General features: G+C 48.8%; 1 protein-coding gene across 1 annotated transcript in view; it reads left to right on the top strand.

Moving 5' to 3' along the window:
• nbeab (neurobeachin b) overlaps positions 1 to 15,569 on the top strand; it is a gene marked incomplete at both ends in the record, with an annotated part of 188,805 nt that overhangs the window by 56,647 nt on the left and 116,589 nt on the right. The window contains 16 exons of the mRNA XM_084466381.1: positions 124 to 221; positions 474 to 566; positions 1,688 to 1,790; positions 4,313 to 4,394; positions 4,725 to 4,875; positions 5,665 to 5,857; positions 6,217 to 6,366; positions 6,481 to 6,873; positions 6,943 to 7,068; positions 8,520 to 8,698; positions 9,342 to 9,495; positions 10,628 to 10,808; positions 11,624 to 11,727; positions 11,940 to 12,005; positions 12,290 to 12,458; positions 14,250 to 14,607. Of these exons, the coding sequence (XP_084322507.1) occupies positions 124 to 221; positions 474 to 566; positions 1,688 to 1,790; positions 4,313 to 4,394; positions 4,725 to 4,875; positions 5,665 to 5,857; positions 6,217 to 6,366; positions 6,481 to 6,873; positions 6,943 to 7,068; positions 8,520 to 8,698; positions 9,342 to 9,495; positions 10,628 to 10,808; positions 11,624 to 11,727; positions 11,940 to 12,005; positions 12,290 to 12,458; positions 14,250 to 14,607 (2,600 nt within the window). The remainder of the gene's footprint in view (positions 1 to 123; positions 222 to 473; positions 567 to 1,687; positions 1,791 to 4,312; positions 4,395 to 4,724; positions 4,876 to 5,664; positions 5,858 to 6,216; positions 6,367 to 6,480; positions 6,874 to 6,942; positions 7,069 to 8,519; positions 8,699 to 9,341; positions 9,496 to 10,627; positions 10,809 to 11,623; positions 11,728 to 11,939; positions 12,006 to 12,289; positions 12,459 to 14,249; positions 14,608 to 15,569) is intronic.

Below are 15,569 nucleotides of genomic sequence, written 5' to 3'. Positions count from 1 at the left end.
CAGTCTACCGCTTACTCTGACTTACTTCATCTATTTATCTCTTTCTCTCTTTCTTAATACACAACTCGTCTCTGTGCATGCGCTCCCTGTCTCTAATGGTTCCATCTCTCTCTGTCCCTTCAGGACGAGAACCTCCACGACGTGTTGCAGCTGCTGGTGGCCCTCATGTCGGACCACCCCTCCTCCATGGCCCCAGCCTTCGACCAACGGAACGGCATACGGTGAGGGGTTGAAAAGATAGGATGGGTGAGGACTGGACATGAGAGGGGATGACGAGAGCGGAAGAGGAGCTGGTGGGTGTGGTGGTGGAGGAGGAGGTGGTGGAAGCGGTGGTGGAGGAGGAGGGGGTGGAGGATGTGGTAGTGGAGGAGGTGGTTGAGGAGGTGCGGATGGTGATTGAGGATGTGATGGTGGAGGAGGTGACGGAGGAGAAGATGGTGCACTAATATGTTTCCCTCGCTCTCTCTCTCCAGGGCAATCTTCAAGCTGCTGGGGTCTAAGAGCGAGAACATCCGAGTTCAGGCCCTCAAAGTCCTTGGCTACTTCCTCAAGCACCTCGGGCACAAGTAAAAAACAAAGATACTATCGTATTGAAGGGATAATATCGGAATATACAGTGTTCATATTGGATGAAATTGGCCTGGTAAAACAAGATACTCTTTATCAATCCCAAATGGGACATTCATAGAATGTTCTTGTTTTGAAATGTGTTTATAGTTTGTAGCAGAATGTAAATAGTTTGGTTTTTAAACGACTACAAGGATAAGTATGGACGTTATCTCTCTTTCGAGAAGGGGATTTACTTTAATAAGCTATAAAGTAACTGTGAATTTTATAATTTTATTATTTTTTACTTTAAATCCACACTCTTTAAACAACAGCACATTTATATTTGCTGCTGTAAATTATATCTTGTTGTCTCTCTGGAGAAATTATACAGACTTAAATACAACCTCCTCTTGCGCTCATCGCCCAGAGCAGTCTTTGCCCCTTACTTTGCCCTTGTCCTCCATCTCTGCATTTATACCTTTCAGAACCAACGTCTACTCACTCTAAGTGGCCACTTTGCCTGCCTCTGCACAATGTAAAAACATGAAATAAAAAAGAACGCAGAGGACTTGTTAGCAGAGTCCCATATGGCTGCTGAGTAGGATCCCAGTATCGCCCAGACTGCTGGTACAAAGAACCACACTCCCCCACAGTACTGCTACATAAACCTGCATGGATCACACTGACCATGTCACAGTAGGACTCTGTCTTTGTTTCCCGCCTCCTCGCACATTCTGTCTTTCGTTCTTTCTTTGTGCGTGAGGAGGGTACATTTATGGCAGAAATGAATGAATGGATGCTCCTTCATGAAACCAGCTCAATCGTGATAGATTTTGAACTCATTACTCATTTTCTATTTTCAACTTAACCTAACATAACCTTTGTTTTGCTCGTTCACGCTAGCATTATATATCTGCCCATTCAGCCCCTGTCCCTCGAGGGAGGGATCCCTCTTCTGGGTTCCTCCTAAAGGCTTCCTATCTCTGGGTGTGGGGAGATCCTCCACGTCCTTCAGAGGGCTCAGGGTTTGGGACTGTTGTGTGTGTGTGTGGGCTAATGTGTGCAGCCCGTTCACACCTTTCGCCACAGTGTTTAAGGGCTATACAGATCATGTGTACTTGATGTATGTGTTCCACAGGAGAAAGGGGGAGATCATGCACACACACAGCCTTTTCACTCTGCTGGGAGAGAGACTGCTGCAACACGCGGTCACGCTGACCACATACAACACACTGTATGAGGTAAGCTGTTAGACTAGCAACATACAACACGCTGTATGAGGTAAGCTGTTAGACTAGCAACATACAACACGCTGTATGAGGTAAGCTGTTAGACTAGCAACATACAACACGCTGTATGAGGTAAGCTGTTAGACTAGCAACATACAACACGCTGTATGAGGTAAGCTGTTAGACTAGCAACATACAACACGCTGTATGAGGTAAGCTGTTAGACTAGCAACATACAACACGCTGTATGAGGTAAGCTGTTAGACTAGCAACATACAACACGCTGTATGAGGTAAGCTGTTAGACTAGCAACATACAACACGCTGTATGAGGTAAGCTGTTAGACTAGCAACATACAACACACTGTATGAGGTAAGCTGTTAGACTAGCAACATACAACACACTGTATGAGGTAAGCTGTTAGACTAGCAACATACAACACACTGTATGAGGTAAGCTGTTAGACTAGCAACATACAACACACTGTATGAGGTAAGCTGTTAGACTAGCAACATACAACACACTGTATGAGGTAAGCTGTTAGACTAGCAACATACAACACGCTGTATGAGGTAAGCTGTTAGACTAGCAACATACAACACGCTGTATGAGGTAAGCTGTTAGACTAGCAACATACAACACACTGTATGAGGTAAGCTGTTAGACTAGCAACATACAACACACTGTATGAGGTAAGCTGTTAGACTAGCAACATACAACACGCTGTATGAGGTAAGCTGTTAGACTAGCAACATACAACACGCTGTATGAGGTAAGCTGTTAGACTAGCAACATACAACACGCTGTATGAGGTAAGCTGTTAGACTAGCAACATACAACACACTGTATGAGGTAAGCTGTTAGACTAGCAACATACAACGCGCTGTATGAGGTAAGCTGTTAGCCTAGCAACATACAACACACTGTATGAGGTAAGCTGTTAGACTAGCAACATACAACGCGCTGTATGAGGTAAGCTGTTAGCCTAGCAACATACAACACACTGTATGAGGTAAGCTGTTAGACTAGCAACATACAACACACTGTATGAGGTAAGCTGTTAGACTAGCAACATACAACACGCTGTATGAGGTAAGCTGTTAGACTAGCAACATACAACGCGCTGTATGAGGTAAGCTGTTAGACTAGCAACATACAACACACTGTATGAGGTAAGCTGTTAGACTAGCAACATACAACACACTGTATGAGGTAAGCTGTTAGACTAGCAACATACAACACGCTGTATGAGCTGTTAGACTAGCAACATACAACACGCTGTATGAGGTAAGCTGTTAGACTAGCAACATACAACACGCTGTATGAGGTAAGCTGTTAGACTAGCAACATACAACACGCTGTATGAGGTAAGCTGTTAGACTAGCAACATACAACACGCTGTATGAGGTAAGCTGTTAGACTAGCAACATACAACACACTGTATGAGGTAAGCTGTTAGACTAGCAACATACAACACGCTGTATGAGGTAAGCTGTTAGACTAGCAACATACAACACGCTGTATGAGGTAAGCTGTTAGACTAGCAACATACAACACGCTGTATGAGGTAAGCTGTTAGACTAGCAACATACAACACACTGTATGAGGTAAGCTGTTAGACTAGCAACATACAACACGCTGTATGAGGTAAGCTGTTAGACTAGCAACATACAACACACTGTATGAGGTAAGCTGTTAGACTAGCAACATACAACACGCTGTATGAGGTAAGCTGTTAGACTAGCAACATACAACACGCTGTATGAGGTAAGCTGTTAGACTAGCAACATACAACACGCTGTATGAGGTAAGCTGTTAGACTAGCAACATACAACACACTGTATGAGGTAAGCTGTTAGACTAGCAACATACAACACACTGTATGAGGTAAGCTGTTAGACTAGCAACATACAACACGCTGTATGAGGTAAGCTGTTAGACTAGCAACATACAACACACTGTATGAGGTAAGCTGTTAGACTAGCAACATACAACACGCTGTATGAGGTAAGCTGTTAGACTAGCAACATACAACGCGCTGTATGAGGTAAGCTGTTAGACTAGCAACATACAACACGCTGTATGAGGTAAGCTGTTAGACTAGCAACATACAACGCGCTGTATGAGGTAAGCTGTTAGACTAGCAACATACAACACGCTGTATGAGGTATGAGCTGTTAGACCAGCAACATACAACACGCTGTATGAGGTATGAGCTGTTAGACCAGCAACCTCTGAGGCAAGAACTGTTGGACTAATCACATCCCACCCTCTGAGATAAGACGCTGATGGTACATTTTCAATCGTGCCGAAGTGCCTCATACTTTCAGACGTTTCAGAAAATGATGACGCTGCGTCCTCTTTTACGCAATCCAGCACTTGTTTGCTTTATCTTTTCCTACCGTTCAGAGCTCTTGAACAAACCCTTCTGCAACGCAAGATTGCAATCCCTACGAGGCTTTAGTCCGTTGCTGCTGTGTGTTAAAGGTCAGGCTGTATTGATACCCGGTTGTTGTTCTCTCCTCCTCCACCAGATCCTGACGGAGCAGGTGTGCACCCAGGTGGTCCACATGCCTCACACAGAGCCAGACTCCACCGTCAAAATACACAACCCCAGTAAGATGCTCCGCTTGCAGCCTCTTATCTGCTGTTGGACATTAATATCATATCTCTGTTGGATAATTAATATATATTTCATATAATATATATGCATATTGACAGTTTTTTAATATATATAATAGCTCTGTTTGACATACTGGTAATATTTGTCTGTTTTAATGAAGGTTAAATATGATTAAAGATGATTAAAGATGATATCTCTGTTTGTCATGTTAAATACAAAACAAAGTACAATAATATTGTTTTAGCTTTAATCATCTTTCATCAGTGGACGACATAGTGTTGTTGATGCTGATATAGCCTTGATATACCACACGTCTCTCTCAGTGATTCTGAAGGTGATGGCCACACAACTGGTAGGCTCCACCCCCCACGGTGAGCAAACAGGCTCCGCCCCCGGAACTGACCTCATGGATGTGAGACGCCTCTTCCTGTCTGACATGATCAAGTTGTTCAGCAGCAGCCGCGAGAACCGACGGTAACTGACCCACGAGTTACTCCTCATCCACCCGTGGCTCACTGACCACCGCTAACATGCAGCTAACTACCACTAACTGACACTGTATAAACTCACGTACAGCAAAATCGCACCCCCTGAACTAACCCCCGCCACGAAGTTCCACCACTAAGTCATTCGCGACTGGTAACAGCTAACTGACCTGTCGCTACCTGATTCTTATCCTACCTCATATAGTAATGAACCATCTGGTAACTTATTAGCTGCCAACTCACCCTCCTTCTTCACCAGTTGAGTTTCTGATAAATGTATCAGAGGTTTTGTGTAGCGGCACAAATTCAATGCTAAATCACTGTCAGTTTAACAGCACAGCAGATGTTTCCGTGTCATACGAGGACATTTCATTTTTTTTCTTCTTTGGTGAAGAAGATCGCTAGCAATGCGGTGTTCTTGCACGTGAATATCTCCTGCGGCCTTTTGCGCTTGACACATTAGTTGAACAGTGCCACATCAAAACAGAGCGGACAATATAATCTGCCACCTGTGTACCTTTTGATTAACATTTTTCTCTTTGAAATTAATGAGGTCAGTCTGTTGAAAGCACAATCGATGCAATAGATGTAAGTGTGTCTGACTCACGAGCACTGACTCACCTAGCGCAACCTTTCTTCCAGTGCTAACAGTGTGTGTGTGTGTGTGTGTGTGTGTGTGTGTGTGTGTGTGTGTGTGTGTGTGTGTGTGTGTGTGTGTGTGTGTGTGTGTGTGTGTGTGTGTGTGTGTGTGTGTGTGTGTGTGTGTGTGTGTCTCCAGGTGTCTGCTCCAGTGTTCAGTGTGGCAGGACTGGATGTTCTCCCTGGCTTACCTCCATCCCAAGACGCCAGAGGAGACCAAGGTGACGGAGATGGTGTTCAACATCTTCAGGGTGCTGCTCTACCATGCCATCAAGTACGAGTGGGGGGGCTGGCGGGTCTGGGTCGACACGCTGTCCATCGCACACTCAAAGGTCTGTCCCTCTTTCTGTCTCTCTGTCCATTACACACGACAAGGTCTGCTGTCTTTCTCGTCTGTCCGTCTCCCTGTCTGTCCGTCTGTCTTTTTGTCTATTGCCCCGTCACAGGTCTGTCTGTCTGCTTCCGTCTCTCTGTCTGTCTTTTTCTTCTATCTGAATGGCTGCTTTTCTGTCCGCGTCCTCGTTTGTCGGCCACTTCAAAGCCTGTCCATTTGTCTCTCTCTATCCGTCTCTCTTCACCTGTGTCTGTCTGTCTGTCTGTAATGTCGCGCTGTAACGTTTAAAAAAATTTACAAATAAAGCAAATTATGCAGAATGTATAATTTGCCCCCCCACCCCCACCCCCTCCCCAGGTGACATACGAGGCGCACCGGGAGTACCTGGTCCAGCTGTACGAGGACTACCACATCCTGGAGGAGGAGGACCTGAGGAGGGGGCGGGAGGTGGCGGGCATCCGCACCGTCTCCGGCCTCTCCGCCCCGCCCCGCCACTCCTCCGCCGCCGCACTCAACGGCGGCGCGGAGATCAGAGAGAACGGGGACAGCACCCCCCGGACCCCCGAGAGGGAGGGGAAGGGGGGCGGCGGCGGCGGCGAACCCCACAACACCCCGGACGAGAGGAGGAGGAGGAGCGAGGTTGTCGTGGATCCCGGCGCGGGGGTGGGGCCGGCGGACGTGAGGGCGGAGAAGGCGGCGGCTGTGGAGGTGAGGCCTCAGGAGATTGACCTGATGGAGGCGGACGCCGTGCGCCGCGCCGCGGCGGCCACGCCGAACGTCGCGCCGACGCAGGCGGGCGGCCTCGTGGCGGAGGAACGAACCGCTCCTCTGATCTCCCTGGATGACGACGACGAAGACGCCGACGCGGGCTTCCGGCTGTCGGGACAGACGGCGGGGAGTAACGGCGTCGGGGAAACCCTGACCGGGCGCCTCGACCTACCCGACGTCACGCCACGGGTCCAAAACGGCAACCCGGGTCTGCTGGCGCACGTGTTCCCTAACATCCTGGAGGAGGTGAAGGAGGAGGAGGAGGCGGAGCAAGAGGAGCCGCCGCCGCCGCCTAAAGTACGGTCTGGCGTGAAGGATCCTGCTGCCAGGGACGGGACGGTGGCGTCTGTGGGAGACTTCGGGGAGCCCTCGGATACGGAGAGGTCAGGCGAGGTGATGGACAAGGAGATGAAGACGGGGACCGGCTCCTCCTCCGCTCAGGTCAGCGGGTTCGGTCGGAGGTCCTCATTGAGAAACATTAGGGGGCGTACAGAGAGGTGGCGGTTATCTAGAGAGATGGAAACCTGACCAGACTGATGAGGTCAGAGGCCCGCTGGGGAGGAGTGAGGAAGAGGTTTTTTTTTTTTTTTTAGGAGGGAGAGGGGAGAAGGAGTGGGGGAGGGGGAAGAGGGAAAGGGGAGGAGGGAGGAGAGAGGAGAGAGATAGTGGGACATATAAGAAGCAGGGGGGGGGGGGAAGGAGGGCGGGGGTGTGAGAGAGAGAGAAGGAAGGGGGAGAAGATGAGCGAGAGAAAGGAAGGAGGGAGGGAGGGAGAGAGAGAGGAGATGGGAGTTAATGTGTTGTCCCCATAGTAAGTGTTTCTATATAGCGTCTCCCAGCGGGCTCGTTCTCCTCCAACACTCTGCCGGGAACGGGGACACGATGGCCACAAGGGAGGGGGGGGGGGGGGGGTCCTCAGGGACAGGCGCACGTATGCTGCAGGACCACTGACAGATCCTCTTTTTAGTGAGAGCCTGTTAGGGAGATTGTTCCCAAAGCGATACACTGTACAGCGGTACACTGAATTCCGATACATCATCACAGTCGTTAAGGAGCAGGTAGGGTTTAGGGAATATGGCTCAAGGATTACCCAAGAATATGCCTATAGGGTAGACGGGGAGATTGCAGACACTGGGGATCAAATCCCAGTGGACTTTTAATCGAACACATCCAAAGAACTCCATGGCCCTGGCTTGTGTTAGATTTATTTACTATTTACTAGTTTGTATATACCAAGGGATTTTCAGGATTTTTAGCCAATGCTTAAATCCAAAACAAGCTGTGTTTTGCTCTGCGGGAAGTAGACTGCGGGATCTAACCCCGATCCTTTCAAACCTGGTGTGTTAGTGTGTAGGCACAGCGTTTCACAGGTCTTGCTCTCATTAGCTCAAAAATGGAGCACCAATGGAATATGGCAAGCTGTCGGCTAACTGCTCATGTGCAATTAATGACCGTGGTTTGTTGAAAGCAGCTCTGTTTCTGGCGCACGTTACCACGCAGTGACCAGTGTTTAATACGCTGTGTAAATCAGGTCCACCCAAACCTCATTAAAGCTGTTGTTGACACAGAACTCTGAACACAATCTGTGGTGATCAGTATCACATCCAACTTCATCAGCTCAGTGTATCAACATGCTAGTGCACTCACCATGCAGCCAATAAGTCTCGTAGCGACCACGGGTCGGATTTAATTCTCTCTCCTTCAAGCCGCTTCCTCCCTTCACTGTCCTGTCCATGAAGGCACAGAACCCCATCCAGATACACATCGTCTGCCTGGCTGTTGGGGGGGGTGTTTGACTCCAAGCCAAGAGATTGGACTGAGATCAGACCTCCGGACAGGAACCGTGTGTCCTTAATCGTCACGTGTCACTTCCTGTTCCTGCCCATACGCAGGTGCATGACGAGCGGGGCGTGCGCGGCGGCGAGGAGCAGCAGCAGCAGCGCCGGAGGTTCAGCCCGGGGCCGCGGACCAGCATGTTCCGCATCCCAGAGTTCAAGTGGTCCGCTGTGCACCAGCGCCTGCTCACCGACCTGCTGGTTGCACTGGAGGCCGACATGCTCGTCTGGAGGAGGTGTGTGTGTGTGTGTGTGTGTGTGTGTGTGTGTGCGTGTGCGTGTGCGTGCGTGCGGTCATAGAAGCAGGTCTGTTTGTGTGTGAGTGTGTTGTATGAGTGCAGGTCTGTGTGTGTGCGGTCATAGCAGCAGGTGTGTGTGTGTGTGCGTGCGTTCATCGAAGCAGGTGTGTGTGTGTCTGTGGTTGTGGCTGCAAGCGTTGGATGAGGTGCGTGGGTGAGATGTGTTGGTGAGTATGTACACAAGCACAGGCATTTGTATGTGAATAAATTAGATTTTAGAGCACTTAATTCCCATATGGGATTAATATAAAGTACATATTATTTTATCATATTTATTATGTATATTATGTTTGTTTGCTCCTGTGTGTGTGTGTGGGAGGGGGGGGGGGGTGGTGATCCCAGAGGGGAAATATGTGTGGGTTAATTGCTTTGCTATGTGTGAGTGAGTCAGTGTTCAAAGAACAGTCATTGTTCTTAGCAAATTAGGGCTGATGGATTGTTTTAAATTAGCTTTCATTTGTTTGTCCGTTTGTATTTATTTCAACTGAAACTCTGTTTTCCAATGAGGCTGATTGTGATTATGTTTCAATATAACAAATACACAAATATGTAGTTATATATATTTTTTTTTATATAACAGCCACTCCACCAAGTCAGTCATGGATTTTGTCAACAACAACGAGAACATCATCTTTGTCCACAACACCATCCACCTCATCTCGCAGATGATCGACAACGTAATCATCGCATGCGGAGGAATCCTTCCTCTGCTCTCTGCCGCCACCTCGCCTTCGGTGAGTTCCTGGGGTGACAATGCCATCTAGTGGCGATGTGGGAGAACTACCACTGATCTACTTTGTAATCCATGTGGAAATTAGGGCGCGTGTGTTTATTGAAAGTGGTTTTGTTTATTGGCTTGGATGTTGCCTCAATCAGGCTGTAGAGATTCTAATGCTCTTGATGATTGGTCTGTGTTTCCTTTCTGCTTTTTTGGCTGGTCGTTGATCAAATGATTTGTCTTTATTTTGCCTTTTGCCTTTGCTTTGTTTCTAATTATTCTCTTCTTGCCTAGAGTGTAGAGGTTAGTAATCACACAGCACATGTTTGCTTAGTTCACAGTTGTTGAGTTGCTGGACTCAAAGCCTCACATGAACACACTTGTAGCAGTTTACTATAATGCATGCATCAGGGAATGAGGCAGGAAACTAAATCTATGATAAAAACTGACAACAGAAGCAAAGGCCTCTGAGAAAGGAACCTTGCATTTAACTACTCCTGACCAGCTTGTATGTTTGCATGTTTGTCAGCTCTGCGTGTGGGTGTATGTGGGTGTGTGTGCGTGTCTATTTACCCATTGTATTCAATGGCTTCATTGGCATGGGAACACATGCACGTTGCCAAATCACAAATCGCTCTGTGTCTCTGTCTGGCTGTCTATTGTGCTGTCTATCCCTATTTGATTTCCCTCTCTCACTCTCAATCTCCCCATTAAGTTTCTCTCTCCAGGCCCTCTCCCTCCCCCTTCAGTCCTTTTCCGGTCTATCTCTAGATCTCTCTCTCTCTCTCTCTCTCTCTCTCTCTCTCTCTCTCTCTCTCTCTCTCTCTCTCTCTCTCTCTCTCTCTCTCTCTCTCTCTCTCTCTCTCTCTCATCGCCTTTGATTCATCCTACATGAGATGCAAAAGAAAATGACACTCGCCATCCCTAGTTACAAGTGAAACGTCACACTGTGATATTTCTGCAACGTCAACTCCGGTTCCACAGAAGGATTGCGGGAAGGTTGGACCATTTGACGCCGTGGGTCTGGGAGTCGGGGTTCTCCAAAGAGGACCAACGACAACATGGATCCAACAGTTCCGCAGACCACCGTTTCCCCCATATGAAGTGTGCGTGTGTGTGAAAACGGATGCCGTGTCTGTGGTTCCCAGGTGGAGCTGGAGAACCAGGAGGCGTCCCAGGGCATGTCCCCGGAGACGGCGCTCTCTGTCCTGGGACGGCTGGTCTCACTGGTGGACGTCCTGGTGTTCGCCAGCGCCCTCAACTTCTCCGAGGTCGAGGCGGAGAAGAACATGTCGCCGGGCGGCCTCGTCAGACAGTGCCTCCGACTGGGTGGGTGGGTGGGTGGGTGGGGGTGTGTGTGTGGGTGTGGGTGTGTGTGTGTGTTTGCTGGGTGTGTGTGTGTGTGTGTTTGCTGGGTGTAAGTGACTGCTTATATAAAACATTACTTGAACACTACATGTACAATGAGGGCTAGGAAGTTGTTATGGATGCATGATGTGTGTGTGTGTGAGGGGAGTGAGGGAGATAGGATAGTGTGTGAAAGAAAGTCTTAACAAGTGTGGGAGAGATGGTGGGAAGATGTTGATAATGTTGTTCTGATATCTAACTTTGATGTGACAAATCTTTGGTGTAGACCACAGTCACACTAGAATTAGAGACTGATTGCAAATGTTTGTTTAGATGGTAAAAGGTGCTGGCATTAAAAACAAACTAACCCTAACACAGCGCATCCAGTCAGATTGAAGTCATGTGACAATGTACCATAATAAACCTTCTCCTTCTCGGTCTCTCCATGTCTGTCCATCTGTCTGACTCTCTCTCTCTCTCTCTCTCTCTCTCTCTCTCTCTCTCTCTCTCTGTCGCTCTGTCGCTCTGTCGCTCTTTCTCTCTTTCTCTCTTTCTCTCTGTCGCTCTGTCTCTCTTTCTGTATCTCTGCCTGAGGTATGTGTTTTTTGAGTTTTTTCAGCATATCCTCTCTTCCTCTCCCCTTCCTTCCCATTCTCCCCCTCCAGCTATCACAAACAGAGTCTTAGTTGTGCTGCCGTGACCATTATATTTCGTTTGTTCATTTTCAACTTGAAATGCGAGCCTCCTTTGTGTGTGTGTGTGTGTGTCTTTATGTGTGTGTCTGTCTGTCTGTCTAGTGTGTTGTGTGGCAGTGCGTAGCTGTCTAGACTGCAGACAGAGACAGAGAGACAGGGGAGGCAAGGCCCAAGAGACACTGCCCAACGGTGCAGCCGTCTGCAAGGTAGGGGAGATCTGCTACCTGTCTCACCCCCTCACTGTACTTACCTCACCTCCTCAAGCAACGTCTTATTATGTGACTCGGCTGTCTCACCTCCAGGGTGTCTGACCTCTCGCCAGGTCTCAGAAATGGGATGTTGTCCTGACTCGGCTTTGTGCTTCTGGCTTTAGTGATGGTGTTGACCGATGGTGACCTCTGACCTCTCTCCGCTCTAGGACCCGGAGCGACTCCTGCAGGACGTGGACATCAACAGGCTGCGTGCCGTGGTGTTCAGAGATGTGGTGTGTGTGGATTTTTTGGTTTGTATGAAACAAGCAAACACTGTTCATTGATTATGGCTTGCATCCACAACCCATCCCATTGAGCCCAGTAGAAGTCTCCCTGAATACATTTTTATTCCGATTTTCTGCATTATTTATTTTTGCATTATGCTATACGTTAATAGGTAAATAAAACTTTGTCTGCTTTTGTATTTATCCATGAGCCCGAATTTGAGGCTTGAATAAGATATAATAAGGTGTGTTTGGCCAGAGGAGGCGGGGCTAACAGTGCGGTCTCCTGATAGGACGACAGTAAGCAGGGCCAGTTCCTGGCGCTGGCCGTCGTCTACTTCATCTCCGTCCTTATGGTGTCCAAGTACCGTGACACCCTGGAGCCCCAGAGGGAGATGGGCAGACCCACCAACCAATCAGAAGCCAGCATGCGTCCAGAGCTCAACTCACCCAGCCTCACAGGTTTGTCTGTCTGTCTGTCATCTGGCTCTGTTGGTCTGTCTGTCATCAAGCTGTAGTTCTGCGTGACTGACTTTCAATCTCTGTCTGTCTGTGGTCTAGTTCTGTCCGGCTTTCCTAGCTTTGCTTTCCATCTTAATCTCAAATCATTTTCCTTCCTTCATCCCTCGTTCCTTCATCTTACATTGAGTTTGATTTAGAGCGAGGAAGAGACGCTCAATTATAGATCGGCTGCATCAGATCTCCTATCTCCCCTCTGAAATCGAGAGCGCGGGAGAGGGAGAGAGAACCGTGACCAGAATACAGCCTGTGAGCTCACATCAGCATCTCCAACTCAGTGGAGAGAAGATGATGAAGACCCGGAGAGTATTCATGGCCTCTTCATTGCCTCATCACTTAATGCAACCAGAGATGGGTGGGGTGGAGGGGGGGGGAGACGCACCTTCGGCCGCACCCCCCTCATCTAGAGGCAGGGGATGCTGAAGGATGAATCAAAAATGAGCTGGAATGTGGAGGGGCTGTTTCCGCATTGGGACACCCGTGCATTGGTCGGCGATGACGGGCATGACTTTCCCTCGATAGTGCACGCTCGGAGAGAGACATGGACGGAGATCGAGCCAAAGGAAAAGACCCAAGAGCAGAGCCAAACCCCAGAAGATATGTCGGACCCGCGGTTCTGTGTGATGTGTCGTTTCTCGTTCTCTCTTTCAACCCACTATCCTCTAGCCCGCAAAGGCAATATGAGGCCATGAACAAAGTTAATGCGGGGGAGAAAAAGAAGGGGCCCGATCACGAGGAAGGAAAGACTGGAGGGAGAGAAGAGCTTAGAGAGAGAGAGAGAAAGACTGAGGGAAGTTTAGAGCGAACCCTGAAAATACATTTAAAAAATGATGTTGAAAATTGCGATCACAAGACAATGAGGCAGGAAAGAGAGAATGAGGAGGAGAGACCCGGAGAAATAGAGAGGGACTAAGAGAGACAGAAAGAGGCAGAGGAGAGAGATTGAAAGAGAGAGAGAGAGGAAAGATGGCTTGAGAGAGAGAGCTAGAGAATGATAGAGAGGGTTGGAGAGTGAGCAAGAGAGCTTGATATAGAGGAAGAAAGGATGAGTGATAGAGAGTAAGGATGAAAGAGGAGGGCAGCAGCAGTGCTGGCATCACGCTGGTCTTCTTGCGGTGTCTCCTGGTGTTTTTCTGAGCCCAGTGGAGCCAGACCTTCTATTTTCAGATCCAAGTGTCAAAGCCCATTAGCCAAGCAATCCACCAGCCGATTGGGGGAGGGAGGGGCGGGGGGGGGGAGGCACACTGCCGCCTTCATAAATTTCAGCAGAAAATGGGGGAATTGTTGGTCGGCATGTGGCAGACGATTGTCTGACGGAAAGTAGAGCCAGACGCCGTGCTAAATCAGTCTGACCCCGAACACCGTGCACAAGATGAATAATGATGAGGAGGAGGCAGGAGAGGGAAGGAGAGGAGGAGAGGGGGGAGGGGAGGGGGAGGAAGATGAGAGGATGAGGAGCAGAAACGTAGGAGGAGCAGAAGTAGGTGAGAGGAAGGTGAGCGAAGGAGGAGGAAGGTAGGGCGAGGAGACGGCTCGAGAGGAGTAGGAAGGTGCGCCCAGGAACCTCGTTTCATGTACACTACCTATCACTGATTCACATTTTTGATGGACACTTTTTTATGTTAGGGTTAGGGTTAAATAAGGTTGAGTAAACGGAGGACAACATTTTCAACTTCATGGACTTCATTTTGTAATGATGTAACGTGTGTGTGTGTGTGTGTGTGTGTCTCTCAGACTGCCCCCTAGTGTTCAGCAGCGGTAGCAGCAGGTCTGGGTTTCTCCCCATCGACGAGGCGTCCCCCCCGCAGGTACGAGGCGTGCAGAACGGAGGCGACCCAGAGCTGGACGGCGTCTCCTCCCTTTGCTCCTCCCTGGAGGGGGGCAGGAGGGGGAGGTCCCAGGACAGCCTCCCCCGCCCCCCGTCAGTCAGCAGCATCAGCCAGGGTCCGCGGGGCGGCGTCAACGTCCGGGACATCCTGAAGAGTCTGGTGTCCCCCCCGGGGGAGGGAGGGGGAGAGACCCTCTGCTACCCTGACCCCAGCGCCCTGGCCCACGCTGCGCTGCCCCGGCTCTTCCACTCCTTCGACAGGTGGTGCGAACGAATGTCCTGAACTGGTGGAGGAGGTGGTGCAGGGGTGGAGGGGGGGGGGGGGGGGTGGAGGAGGTACAGCCAGAGTCAACAGCACAATCAAGCCGATACACAAGACCAGTACGACGCTAAACCTCAGAGCTACACCATAACCAAATCACACTACCAGACCCTAAACTAAACTTCAACACAATGACCACAACACAACACAAACCAAACTGCAGCTACCCAAAACGACAGCAAACCACAACCAACAACACCAAAAACACAAAACAAGAATGACTTAGCACATCAAAACCAAAACACACCACAGCCGGAACATAACTCAACTCCATACCTGCACTAGCAGACAATGCTCTCTGTATGCACTACCTAGAACCCAACAGCACAATTTAGTTTAGTCGTCTTTGAAGACACTGTCTTTGATGTGTGCAGAGTAAGTGGTACATCAGACAGTTTAAACCTTTGGCAAATAAATGATGGGCAAATCCTCCACAGGACGCCGTTTACTCTACATTATATGTACTGTTTTGACAGTTGAATGTTTGTTAACATAATGTGTATGTTAGTGCATAACATGGGACACAGTGTTGACACACAACTTCCTTCACAGACAGGAAGTAGCGTGGCGTATTGACGGCTCGAATAGATAGCTGCTAGCTGTGCTAACTCCCCTCATATCTATCAGCGCTAACCCGCGCTAACGCTAATGGCTTTTTAAGCGGCAATGCCGTGAATCTCTCGCTCTGTGCGGTGTGTTTGTAGGAGTCTTAGTGCGAGACTGTGGTTTGTTTACATGGAGATTTAGATTACACCACAGTAATCTGTCTGGATTTAGGAGTTTACAGAAGCTGCTCAGCTTCTTATCTCCAGGAGTCCATTACACACACACCAAACAAATCTAACTCCTTCTGAAAATAATTTAGGTTGGAACGGAGCAAACTCCCATCTGTTCGCTAGATATG

The sequence above is a fragment of the Micromesistius poutassou genome (assembly GCF_964030765.1).
Source record: "Micromesistius poutassou genome assembly, chromosome: 4".
In the NCBI taxonomy this organism is placed as follows: Eukaryota; Metazoa; Chordata; class Actinopteri; order Gadiformes; family Gadidae; genus Micromesistius; species Micromesistius poutassou.
This window is presented reverse-complemented; position numbering and strand designations above follow the sequence as displayed.